The sequence below is a fragment of the Cavia porcellus genome, unplaced genomic scaffold (genome assembly GCF_034190915.1).
Source record: "Cavia porcellus strain 051 isolate PalLab524CR breed Dunkin Hartley unplaced genomic scaffold, mCavPor4.1 scaffold_3, whole genome shotgun sequence".
NCBI lineage: Eukaryota > Metazoa > Chordata > Mammalia > Rodentia > Caviidae > Cavia > Cavia porcellus.
Window position 1 is genome coordinate 9,137,594 of NW_026947486.1, and position 10,334 is coordinate 9,147,927.

General features: G+C 37.5%; 1 protein-coding gene across 4 annotated transcripts in view; it reads right to left on the reverse strand.

Moving 5' to 3' along the window:
• Nucleotides 1–2,806, reverse strand: part of Rpgr (retinitis pigmentosa GTPase regulator) — a 66,009-nt gene extending 63,203 nt beyond the window's left edge. The window contains exon 1 of one of the 4 annotated variants that reach the window (XM_063245699.1): nt 2,499–2,806. In XM_063245699.1, the coding sequence (XP_063101769.1) occupies nt 2,499–2,607 (109 nt within the window). In that variant the 5' untranslated portion in view covers nt 2,608–2,806. The remainder of the gene's footprint in view (nt 1–2,498) is intronic. The other 3 variants (XM_063245700.1, XM_063245698.1, XM_063245701.1) reach the window with 3 other exon arrangements.
• Nucleotides 2,807–10,334: the final 7,528 nt, after the last annotated feature.

Here is a 10,334-nt window from a genome sequence, read left to right on the forward strand (position 1 = left end):
ACTCCCCAGTTGACACTTCATTGTAGTTTGATTTACGAAATCTACTGAAGTGAACATGTATTATTCATTTGTTGGTAGAAAATCATCTATAACTAATACGTCTATTGTTACTAGGTAGACATCTGATCCCTGGAATGAGCTGGTTCATTCTGTGCCCTACTTACTCTGGTTAACATCTCATGATCTGAGTCCTGATTTAGGGCTACTTTTCATATTCAAAAACCAGAACAGTACTTAGTTTTCTCATTGTCAGTACCACCAGAACATCATGGGGGAAATTGATGTTAGTCAGTTTGGATTTGCTTTGATCAGTTTTTCCAAGGCACCGCCAGTGTTCTCATGCAAGGAAAGGAATATTACCCTGTGATCTATTTCTGCATTGATTATCTCAATGAATACCTGTAAAACTAGGGACAGGACATAAAACAACAAATTATTCCTGAACTGCCTCTTTCATTTGCACTATGGGATGTTGGGTAGAAAAAAACTTTAAAGGCAATGATATGTTCAAATTGTTACTCTGCTAATAATTTGCTACATTATTCTAAACAGGTCACTTCACTAAAGCCTTCCATTCCTGTTCAGTGACTATGGTAAATATTGGATAAATAAGGGGCTACACCAATCTCATAGAGTTGTTGTGAGGATTAAATGAAGGAATACGTAAAAATCTTAGTTCAGTACTAGCATCCTCAACATGTTAATTCATATCTGCCCCTGTAAATTCTTCCTCTACTATAAAAGTTTAATCAATATTCTGGTTTTCTAACTATATTCTAAAGCTACTCATAGTGTAAACTCTCCTCACTAACTATATTCCTTTAAACAAAGTAGCCCTTTAATAAACACCAGTTATTTTTAAGTGTGTTTTACTTTTTAGACAAAAAAGTTCCCCCGCAACACACATAACTGTTCATAACTGTTTTCAGGTCATCATAATGGTGTAGGTAGTCAAATAAATATTTTTAATGTAAAGACAGCAGATTAAGGTCTCCAACACAGAAACATTTCACTTTTTCTTATATTTCTACTGAGGACATCCAGAAACTCAGTTTAGGAATTCAGCATAAAATGAAGAATTCTCTTAATAGAACCAATCAAGAAAGTTCTCATTATCTTATTCATGTTCTATAGTTAGATTTCCCTCTATAAACTCTATAAAGGCAAGGAAGCTATACAATATGTTATTCCCAGAAAACACCATCGCAAAGTACCATGGCTCCAGGAGATCAGAGAGGCATCTTAAACTACTTCATTACTTGACCTGCGTAGTACAAACTGTTTTTGTCCAGTAGTTTTGAAGACAACAAATCTATATACTAGTTCTCTGTAACTATTTAAACACACACATACATACACACACACACACACACACACAAATATGAAACTAGATCTAGCTTGGGAGGAAATCCCAAGGATGATCACACATAAAGAAATTACTTGATAACAGAAAGACATAGTGAATATAAATATTAATAATAAATAACAATATATAAGAGACTAGCCATTAAGGAGAACCTTTAGAAACTATGAGGCACTGCAATTCAATTTAGTAACTGAGAGTTGGGAGGCAGGCTTCAGAACAGGCTCAGGTTTCCCCAAAATAAATAATTTTAACCATTTTGTCCTGGCTCCCCAGGAATCCTGATACCCTCAGTCCAAGCAGGGATTTGATGGCTCTGATCTGGCATCTGTCCACCCATATTGTCATTTTATTTACTTTCTCGTGTCTCTTACTAAACTGTGAACTCTAGATGGCAGGAATCTAATTGTGTTTGAGTCAGAAGCATGATAGAAAACACAATACATATGTTAGTAAATGTATAAGGCTGCTCCAACCCATTGTGTTTTCAAACGCTCAGTTCCCACACATTAATGAGTCAAAAAATCAATTGAGCGAGTCGCAGTCCGCCTTTTTAGCCGAATATATTATAGAAATGCTTTTAGTGCATCCCAACTGATGGTAACAAGCATTGCTTCGTGAAACATCTATTCCTCTTAACAGTATTCAGGTGCTTATCAGATCACAGTCAAACGTATTTCAAACTGTAGGGCTGCGGGGAAAAGTCTTTTAAAAAAAAACTCGCTAAAGGCTCTCTTTTCTCCCTTCAACTCATTTCTTCCATTTCCTTTTCCTCACAATCTCTGCTCATCCACTTTGTACTGCTTTATTCAATACACAACTAGGACCCGGAGACCTCCAAAGTACTTGAATCTGAACCAGGTACTTTGGCAAGTTTATAACAGGTAAGAAGTGCCCCTGCCTTCGGAAACGGGTCGAAATTCTAAGACATGAACCCCTTTCCCACTGTCTCCTATCAGCTCCTGACTGCTCCCCTCAGTTACTCCTGAGGCGCGGCCCAGCTCAGTCTTCAGTCAGGCGGCTCCAGCTCTTGCCCAGAGCCCAACGGGGCCGGCCCGAAGGCGGGGCCTGGCCGCCTGCCCGCCCGCGGACCTTCCCTTCCCGGCCAGTCGCCACTGCCGCGAGCGCGACTCACCGGGAACCAGCGTCTCGGGCTCCCCCATGCCTCGGGTGGTACAGAGACTTAGCCCCTGGGCCGGGAAGACAGCAGGAGCGGCTCGTTGGGGCCTAGGACAGGGCCTCATTCCTGCTAGCGGCCGCGGAAGGCCGCGAGACCCCCGCAGCGACCCTCCTGGCACTTGTTACCACGGTGCTCCCGGAAGTCAACAAACAGCCGCTAGGGGCAACAAAGGCGGAGCTTTAGGGCAAGAGGCGTGGAGGCCGCCTGAGATAGAGCGAAATGGATGGAGTGGCAGATGCAGCGGGAAGGGTGTTGGAGATCTTGCGCCCTCTGGCGGTCTGGAGGGGAGGTGCAGCCACACCACGCTAGAATAGTAGTGATGGTTGCTTTTAGGCCACCAGAGTTAAAGTGACCCCTAAGCAGATAATGACAAAAGTCACTAATCTCACATACTCAGTTCAGCTGAGGGATACATGTATACACATGGCTATGACAACATTTTTAAGTGATCATCTGTAACAAATAAATGAGACACTCTACTAAACATTTTGCATCCTAATTTGCAATTATCCTGAGGATGTCAACTGAGGCCTAGCATATTCTAGCTGCTCATTAAATAGATATTGAACAAATAAGTGCATTGCAACGGTGTAGGGTGATTAACACCATCCTTATTTACAACTGTGTATATAGTAGTATCAGGAATACAGGGGTGTAGCTCAACTCAACTATTCTGTACTGTGGCCTAAACAGCCTGCCTGTGTCCTCCCAGAGGAAGAAAAACCTGAAGTGTATAAAATTCACTCAACCAAATTGTATTTTCTAATCAAGCCTTGGTTTCCAGTGCATCATTACTTACTGCCATAAAATAAAAAAGGCAAAAATCCATCTTGCCAGATGAGTACATTTAAGTATCTGTGGTAGTTGTGAGCAAGAGCTCTAGAATCAGAAAAAGTTGGGTTCAAAGATTCTAGTGTTACTTGTGTATATTGAGTGTGTTATCAACTCTTTCTCAGGAAGTTTCCATTGCAACAGTGAGAAGAGATCAAACTATCGATTGCACATGCAATCACTTCCTTACAAAGCAAAGTCAGGAGTACTAAGAAAGTATTTAATAAGGAGCATTGATCTGGGGTGGTGTGGTGGGTTAACTAAAGGTCAGCTTGTAACACCCAGCTGAACTAAATCAGCATGGTTCCAGGTGTGGAAGGCCCAGCTGAGGATCATTGCCAATAACCTAAAAGCAGAACCAGAAGGGATAATGGCTCTTTTTGTCTCCTGAAGAAGCTTGTCACGCAGGTTTTCCTGATACGAACTAAACTGTTTTCATCACTGGAGGAGCTCAGGTCCTTGCTGTCACCAAGGATGGCTGTGGTTCAAGTGAGCTCTGGTCCTTACTTTGAGTGTCCTGGCTCCAGTGCAGATCTCTCAAACTGCTGGCACAGACTTTCTAGCTTCCATTACTGACCTTTGGGGTGTTTTCAGTGCAGATCCTCAAATGAAATATTGCTGTGGGCTTTGGGCCTCCAGATAGACTTGTGGAGAATATTGCCTTGGTCTCTAGGTCTTCAGCTGGATTTGTGCAAGATACTGCCATGGAATCCAAGTACTCAGCTGGATTCTTTGGGTCTCTAGTGTGTGGGCAGATTTCCCATACTTTTGCATTTGACTCTTTGGGTGAATATTATAAACTATGTGTTCTGTAGTCAGTCTTTTCCCTTGTAAAACCTGACTTCAACAGGTGGGATGTTAAGAAAGGCTTATCTGAAGCGAGGACATTAAGTCTAAGAACTAAAGGAGAAGTTGAAGCAGAAGAGAGAACTCTGAGCACAGTAAATTTTATGCAAAGGCACATAACAAATTTGGCTCTTTCCAAGAATTTAAATAACTGACTCTAGGTAAGGTGATAAGAGTTTTCGGCCTGTTAACAATTCTGAGATTTTAATTCCAAGAACAATGGAAAACCATTGAAGAGTTTTAAGCAATACAGCAACAGAACAGGATCAGTTATGCGGGTTCCTGAAATCATTCTGCCCAACCTGGCTGTTTTGTAGAAAGTAAATTGGAGCAGTGACTGGCTTGGAGTTCAGTACATTGACATCACAAAGAAGCAGTCATATTTGAAAATATTTTAGGCAGCAAGAAGAAATGATATCAAATTATTGACTCCTGGAAACTGCTGGAATACCAAAAAACTGTTAGACCAATGGCAAAAGGGGTCCTAAATTGTTTTGAAAAGGATTTGGTATTCTTAAAGGATCATAAAAGTCACTATGGGAAAATCTGAATTTTTGAAGACTTGTTTTAGTTATAATATGATTTCAGTTGGTATTTTTAAATTTCAGAATACAGTGAAGCACATTTTGATGCTAAGCCCTCTCATAGGTACTGATGTGGCCCTAATTTTAGTTTTTCAATGTAAGCAAGTGGAGGAAGGAGATACCACTTATGGAAATGAAATACACTGAGGAGGGAGACAGGAGACTGGAGGTAGGTAGATGGTATACATAGAGTATCAGGTCAGCCTTGAACACACAAGACCTTAAAGCAGAGGCAAACAAAAAGATGCTTCCATTGTGACAGCCAAGAAACAAAAAGAGAAGAGGAGAAGCCAGGGACCGAGATATATCCTCCAGATCACTCCCTAAGTGACCTACCTATAACCAGTGCCCACTTCCTAACAGCAAATCAGCTATATTACCACCATAATTCAATCACTTTCCCAAAGCTCCACCTATGAGCACATGAGGCTCTTGGGGGTCATCTAGTTATAAACCGTAACAGATAATATCTACACACTACTGATATATATATGCTTTAGAGTTATGTCATACATGTAGCTATAATATAGTCCTAGAGCATACCTATCCTACAATTTATGATAATACAATATTGTCCACCTCAGAAGATTGTTTTTATGCATGTAAAACTTACAGCTTGGTGCACTCAATAGTTTAAGCTATTAATGAGTTGGCTAGGCTAACTATATTAGTCAGCAAGACCCAGCCCATCCTACAATGCAAGCACAGAAATCTCAGTGGTTTAACACAAACAAAGAACTTTCTTTGTAATTTATGCTACATGTCCAATGTGAGACAATAGAGCAAACAGCTCCACCTGGTTACACAAGAGGCTAGGATTCTGGTAGAGGTTCAACTACTTTATAGATGTATCATATGCAATTCATGACCACTTTTGTTACTTTAGCAGAGCAAGAAAGAGAGAGAAGGATCAGAAAATTAAAAATTTCAGTCCTATAGTGACACGTTTTTCTTCAAAATCTGTTAACCAGATCTGGTGTTATGGATTTGTATATTCTACTGGGAGACTGGAAATGTGGGGCAGCCCTTAGTCATTTACTGACAGTAAATACTTCCACCACAATCCCTGCAGTCAGATAGCTCCAGACCATGGAGTTACTCCATCATACTAAAGAAGGCAGGGTACTACGTAATACAATTTTCCTTAAGACTCTGAGTGCAGTTGTGTTCTTTTGATGCCATCTGCATGCATGGCTAAACACTCAGATATTTCTCAGGAAACCATGTTGATACACAGAAGTCATCACATATCAGACAACAAGTGTAAGTCTTGGTGATTTCCTCTATTAATCCTGCTTGTTATTCATTTATGGAACATTTTGTCTCAACTAAAAATAGAGACATGTATGAACAAACAGAAATGTGATGGATTATGCTCCCTAGCTGAATTCATTTCTTTCACGACACCATTCATAAAAACCTCAAAGTTTTGAATTTTGAGCCATATTACAATGCACTCTCATCACTGTTTATCTATTTGAAATTAGAGAAACAGATGTCCACTCTTAGAAAATTCCATTGTTAATGTCTTGAAAACACTCACGTTTACAAAATAGGCTCTAATGGCTTCTTTGGTTTATGATTTTTTTAGTGCAAGTCTAAGATATACAAACTGAGGACTCATAGATCGAAAGGCAAGGAGTTTTACTTATAATAAAGGAAGCAAAGGCAGGTAGTCTATAGTGTCACTACCCAGAGAAGAAAACTTTTCACATTTGTTATCTTTTTAGTTATTTGATCCAGTATTTTAAGATCCTTAATTTGTATACAAGTCACTTAGTGATGCTGGTAAAAGTGAGTTTCTTAACCAGGTATAATGTTGTATACCTGTATTCCTACAGTTCTAAGAGAATGAGAAAGGAGGCTCAACCTAGGTGACTTAGCAAATTAAAGAGAACTTGTCTGTAAATAAAAAGTGAAATAAAGGTAGAGATGTAGCTCAGTGTAAAGGTCATGGTTTAAACCACAGTACCACAAAATTCACATTCTTATTTTGCAGGTATAGAGTAGACCTAAGGAATCTGTTTTTTAACATATTTTCAGTTGCTGTTGCTGGTTCATAGATTACATTTGGGGTAACAAGGGCTTAACATGTAGAAAGTAATAAGAACTAGCCTATAAAAACAAAGAAAAAGACCAACAACTGTGATTATAGACAATTAATGAAATATGGATTAAGAATATGTACATGATACAATTAATCAATGAAATGAAAGCAAAATAATAAGAAAAACACAAAGAATATAGCATTCATAGACATAAAAATGCAAATGGCAAACAACTTTATAAGAAGATAATCCAATCTTATTGGAGAGACAGAAGTGCAAAACAAATTATAATGGGATTAACATATTATAAGCATTGGCACTGAACATAACTTAATAATATGAATAACTTTAAATAATTTTTATTTATACAGGAGATATTGTCACAGAAAGATTGCTGGTGAAATGAGCATAACCACATTAGAAAATAATTTGGTGAAACAAAATAAAACTAATCTGTGTACAGACGGATATATGTAAGGTTGTTCATTGTAGCATTATCCTAGAGAAAGAGTGCAGATGACCTGCTGTGGTTTCAATGGACCTCCAAAGGCCCAGGTGATCACAGATTGGAAATAGTGAAACATTTTCCTAAAATGAATGTAATTATTACATACTGCAAACAAGTACTGGCAAACATAAAAATTTTTAAAAGACGTGGGGTTTATTGGGAGGAAGTGAGGTCACTGAGTATGTGCCCTTGAAAGGGTACTGATTGGGCCCTAGTCTCCTCTTGTCTTTCTCTTTGCCTCTTGGCTGTCATGAGGTAAACAATTATTCTTGCTACATGCTCTTACCATGTGCTGCCTCCTGTAGGCCTCAAAACAATGGACCAAGAGACAGAAATCTCTGAAACTATGAGACTAAAAGCTTTCCTTCTTAACAGTTGGTTATCCTAGTTGTTTTGTCATAGTGATAGAAAGCTGACTGACAACCTAAATGTCTAACAGTAAAGGAATGGACAAACTACTTACATAGCAAAATATCATATAGCAGTTAAATTAATGAGTCAATTCTGCATGTATGTATGAAGAATTCTTAGAAATGTAATGAAAGAAAAAACAAATACAAAATGATGTACTATTTTATCTAAACATTAAACATATGGTAAGCATATCTTTTGTATAGAGACACACGTATACAGAAATGATCATTTATGGGAGCCATGCCCTCTGAAACATGAGGGCAGGGTAAGGAATGAATGATGAAACTTCACAAGTATCCATAATGGTTTAGCACTTTAAACAGAAAAGAGATCTAAAACAAAGATGGGAAAATGTTAACATCTTTTCAAACACAGTAATTAGACATGATAAATAGACTTGGATGAGGCATAATTACATAAACTAAACACACCCTTTTTGAGTGTATACTTTGATGATTTTTTGCAAATGTTTATTACTGTGTAATATCACCCTAAGCTATATATGCTTTTTCCTCCCTTGTTCCCTACCATCTTTGTGTTTTTCTCTGCAGTAGATTTGTTTTGCCTCTTGGGCAATTTGTTTTGTATCTGTCTGTTCATTCACCATAATGTTTTTGAAATTAATCGGTCATTGTATGTGTCAATAATTCATTCCTTTTGGTTTATATACCTTTATTAATTTATCTATTTACCTCTTGATGGACATTCCGATCATTTTCAGTTTTTTTACTATAAAAAATAAAACCTGCTATGGACACTTACAGGTTTCTATGAACATATTTCTAAACTTGCCTTAGTTATGGGAATAAAATTAGTGGATTATCTGATATGTGTGTATTTAACTTTATAAGAAATTTTCAAACAGTTGTCCAAAATAAACAATTTTATATTCCATTAGCAACATACAACCATTGTAGATTTCTCAAGTCCTTACCAAAACATGATATTCAGTCTTAATTTAACCCATGCCAGTGGCTATGTACTAATATATCTGTTTGTTTTAAATCTTTATTTCCTTGATCATTAATGATGCTGAGGATTTTTATCTCTTTTTGTAAAATGTCTCTTTCAAGTATTGTGCTCAATATTTTAAATTGAAGGTTTAGGTTGTTTCTTTGTTTGTCTCAGTACTGGAGATTGAATCCAAGACCTTTTCACTGAACTACATTTCTATTCATTTTTATTTTTTATTTTGAGACAAGGTCTCTCTAAGTTGCTAAATTTTCCTGGCTAGGCTCAAACTGAGTTTCTCCTGTTTCAACCTCCCAGAGTGTTGAGATTACAGAAATGCACCACCATGCATACCTTGTTTTTTTTTTTTTTTTTTGAGTTATAAAAGTTATTTATATATTCTAGGTACACAACCTAGCTTAGTTTTATGTATGCAAATATTTTCTCCCAGCCTTTAATTTGCTTTGTTAGCAAAATTTAAGGTGGACAAAAGAAAAACAAAATAAATGAAAATTAATCCTCCTCCCAAACCTATGAAAGGACAAAAACAGGGGGTTCATGCAAAAATAAAAATCCAAATTTCAAACATTGAAAAACATAATTAACTCTACTATTAAAAATACAAATAAAACAATAACATTGATTTATCTTTGCCTATTAGGTAGGAGCAGATCAAAAAGATTCCCAAGATCCAGTTAGCAGAAAAAATGAGTGCTTTCACTTTCAGCTAATGGAATTTAAAAAGGCATGACCTTTTCAAAAGACAATTTGCGAATAAAAATTGTATATAAATATGTTAAAAGGGATGCTATTCTTAATCATCATAACCACTTCCAAGGATAATTCCTCTAGAATATTTTTACAGGCCTATATGAACTTGTATGAAAAATATGTGCAAGACAATCTATTGTAAAGCTTTTTTCTTAATTTATGAGAAAACCAAAGGAAGTCTTTATTTTAACAGAGCCTGTGATGCAGCTCAAAAGGGTTAGTACACAAGAGGGAGCCCTCCCAGCCTAAAACATGTATTTCAGTGAAAGAGCAGGGCTAAAACCAGAAAATCTTCTGGAAGGCTTGCTGTGAATGTTGGGTATACATGTAAAGGGGCCTACATCCCGCCCTTCCTCCCTAATAGTATCCAATGCAGGGTTCTTTCTCTGTTCTCAAAAATGCAATAGCAGTATAATATAGTATGTACATGTAACCACTTCCAAGATGATTGTAAAATGTATAAATTACAAACATATACTAATAAAAGGTAAATTAATTCATTTTTAAAATATAATGAAAATAATAATTTTGTTAAAAGGGCAACAGTATCGACTGAAGTGGTGGGGATGGAGGAAGAGCACTACACTGCCTGTCTTGCTGAACTCATGTTGGAGTAGAGAATGACAGTTTGATAGCCAGGGAAGAAACTAAAGCATATTGCCCCAGCCTATTGAGGTACAAGAAGAAGCATAGGGAAGTAAGGGGGGAGTCAGAAAGCTTGTGGCTAAACCACACAACCCCTTCCCCAAAGTCAGCTGGGGAAAATGAGTGTCCAGTGTTTTTTGCCTCTCATTCTTCCCTATGAGATTTCATCCTCTTTAAACTTAAGAAAAGATGA